General features: G+C 52.2%; 1 protein-coding gene across 2 annotated transcripts in view; it reads right to left on the bottom strand.

Annotated features, from left to right (window-relative positions):
* GPRC5C (G protein-coupled receptor, class C, group 5, member C) overlaps positions 1 to 2,986 on the bottom strand; it is a 16,112-nt gene that overhangs the window by 6,273 nt on the left and 6,853 nt on the right. For both annotated transcript variants that reach the window (XM_011972467.1, XM_011972392.1), the window contains exon 2: positions 41 to 1,123. In XM_011972467.1, the coding sequence (XP_011827857.1) occupies positions 41 to 1,091 (1,051 nt within the window). In that variant the 5' untranslated portion in view covers positions 1,092 to 1,123. The remainder of the gene's footprint in view (positions 1 to 40; positions 1,124 to 2,986) is intronic.

Raw genomic sequence — 2,986 nt, 5'->3', positions numbered from 1 at the left:
ATGGAGAAAGGGGCCACTGGGGGCATCCACAGAGACCCACCTGCAGCCGGCTCATCCATGGAAAAGGCCTTGTTCTCCACGAACATGCTCTGACCCTTCTGCTCTTTCAGGATGGTCTCATAGCCCACGCCCCGGGTGGGGTACATGTCCCCCTGGTAGCTTTGCTCTGGGCTGGCCTTGGTCACCTGAGAGACCTCGGGGATGACGTAGAAGAGGACAAAGGCCCAGGCATTGGCGGCAAGGGCGATGGCCAGCGTGGGGTCATCCCAGGTGGGGCTGTTGCGCTGCTCGTTGCCGTAGGTATACATGACGATCCACACCACCCATATGGCAATGGAGGTGGCCGTGGTGAGCAGCACGAAGACCCCGTGCTTACGCCAGCGCTTGAAGTGGCCACACAGGGCAGGCCAGGCCCCCAGGAAGGCACCCAGCAGCAGCAACATAACGTAGATGAGCGCCATGACAAAGTCCATGTTGGCGATGGCGCAGGGGGAGGCCACGGCCCAGCGGGCACTGCTGTTGCCCTGAGGGCCGCCGTCGCCACTGCCCCGAACCAGTGTGATTATCAGCCACTCTGTATTGATGATGACCTCCACCAGGGTCAGCAGCAGAGCCACAGTGAAGATCACCCAGCCCCGGGGCCCATGGTTCTTCCGGGCCAGGAAGTTGAGGGCGAAGACGTGAGCCGCCAGACAGGAGAAGCAGATGGCGAACAGAACCCCAAAGAGGAAGCGCCGAGAGGCACAGGTGGAGAAGTCGGGCTTCACCACGCAGGCAAACACGAGGCAGAAGAGGCCCAGGGTCCCCAGAAGGAAGAACACCTGGGTCCCCAGCAGGCTGCGTTTCTTGGTGTCCTGCACAAAGGGGAGGCTGGCCACCAGGATGATGGTGAGCACAAACGTGGTGACGACGCCCGCCCCAGCCACGGCCTCCAGGACGATGCCCCACGCCCCAGAGCGGTCACACAGATTGTAGTAGAGGGGGTTGAGGCCTTGGCTGCAGCCGGGTGGGACATGGCTCTGGGCCCGGGCCCCTGGGAACAGGAAGAGAGGCAGTCCCAGGCACATCACCAAGGCTTTGTGGATGGCCATCCTGGCTCCCAGGCCAGGCTCTGGTTGGGTCCCTAGAGACAGAGGGAAAAGGAACAAAATTAGTCCTCCAAGGTCAGACTCCAATATACATGGTGCTGCTTTCCCCACCCCAAACCCAGGCAGACAGTGCCAGCTGACCATGAGGCTCTCTGGACCTCAGAATCCTTCTTAACACAGAACTCCTGAGAGGCATTTCAACTGGCCAGAGAGGCAAATGAGATGAAGCCCATTTTTCAGCCCTATTCCTAGCCATGGCAAAGGAAAAACCTGTCATTGAATTTTCAGTTCCCTCCCTCCCGCCAACCATAACCTGGGTTCAGATATTCCCTGAGCTCTGGCGGCTAGGGTGGAAGATGAAGGGGCTTTGTGAACAAGTCAAGACTAAGCATACCACCCACCCAGCACTTCCTCTCTGCCCTGGGACTTCCAGGCTTCAGGAGGTCAGCTGCTATGTCCCTAAACTCCATTCCTGTAAGGCCTAAATCCATAGCCAGTCAGCTATGCATGCATTCATTCACTCATTCATTCATTCATTCATTCATTCATTCAGTAAGGCCTTAACAAGCACCTGCATCAGGCATAACCGACAGCCAGGAAAAATGAAGAGATAGTCATTTTCCCACTTTTAGTGCCAAGTCTCCACTTCAGAATCCTACATTTTTTGCCTAACTCAGAAGCGGAAGTCAAGGATAAAATAAACAAAGTCCACAGCTAAGGAGTTAATGACTTAATGCCAAAATTTTCCTTCGGAGCATTAACATTTTAAAAGCAAGAACCAGGCAAGGGCAATGCAAAACCCAAAGGAATTAATCTTTAATAGAAGACTTTAAGATGTCATAGTGGCCGGGCATGGTGGCTCACGCCTATAATCCCAGCACTTTAGGAGGCCGAGGCGCGCGGATTACGAGGTCAGGAGATCGAGACCATCCTGGCTAACACAGTGAAATCTCGTCTCTACTAAAGAATACAAAAAATTAGCTGGGCGTAGTGGCAAGCGCCTACAGTCCCTCCGGAGCTACAGCTACTCCGGAGGCTGAGGCAGGAGAATGGCATGAATCCAGGAGGCGGAGGTTGCAGTGAGCCAAGATTGTGCCACTGCACTCCAGCCTGGGCGACAGAGCAAGACTCTGTCTCAAAAAAAAAAAAAAAAAGAAAAAAAAAAAGACGTCGTAGCTAGAAGGCAAGAAAGTTAGCTTTTATTAACACCAGCAAGGTAATTTTCACTCCATCTACTCACTGCCACCCTACCAAATGCCACAGATCTGTGTCAGAGAAGAACACCAAACCCCTGCTCCCAATACCGATTGGATTTTCCCACGTGAAGTGGAGGTAATGGATTTAACCGGTTAAGAGACATTAAAGACCAAATCAATGAGTTTTTTCCAATCAAAAGTTTTAAATGTAGTTGCAGGAACCTAACACTGAAAATCTAAATGCTGCTGAGCACGGTGGTTCATGCCTATAATCTCAGAACTTTGGGAGGTCAAAGTGAACAGATTGCTTGAGTTCAGGAGTTTGAGACCAGTCTGGGCAACATGGTGAAACCCCGTCTCTATAAAAAATACAAAAATTAGCAGCCGGGCGCAGTGGCTCATGCCTGTAATCCCAGCACTTTGGGAGGCCAAGATGGGTGGATCATTTGAGGTCAGGAGGTCGAGACCAGCATGGCCAAAATGGTGAAACCCCGTCTCTACTAAAAATATAAAAATTAGCCGGGCGTGGAGGTGCACGCCTATAATACCAGCTATTCAGGAGGCTAAGGCAGGAGAATCACTTGAGCCCGGGAGGTGGAAGTTGCAGTGAGCCAAGATTGTGCCATTGCACTCCAACCTGGTCAATAGAGTGAAACTCCATATAAAAACAAAACAAAACAAAACATATAAATAAATAGTATG

The sequence above is a fragment of the Mandrillus leucophaeus genome, unplaced genomic scaffold (assembly GCF_000951045.1).
Source record: "Mandrillus leucophaeus isolate KB7577 unplaced genomic scaffold, Mleu.le_1.0 Scaffold1, whole genome shotgun sequence".
In the NCBI taxonomy this organism is placed as follows: Eukaryota; Metazoa; Chordata; class Mammalia; order Primates; family Cercopithecidae; genus Mandrillus; species Mandrillus leucophaeus.
The sequence above is the reverse complement of the archived record's forward strand: the minus strand, read 5'-3'. Positions and strand labels throughout refer to the sequence as shown.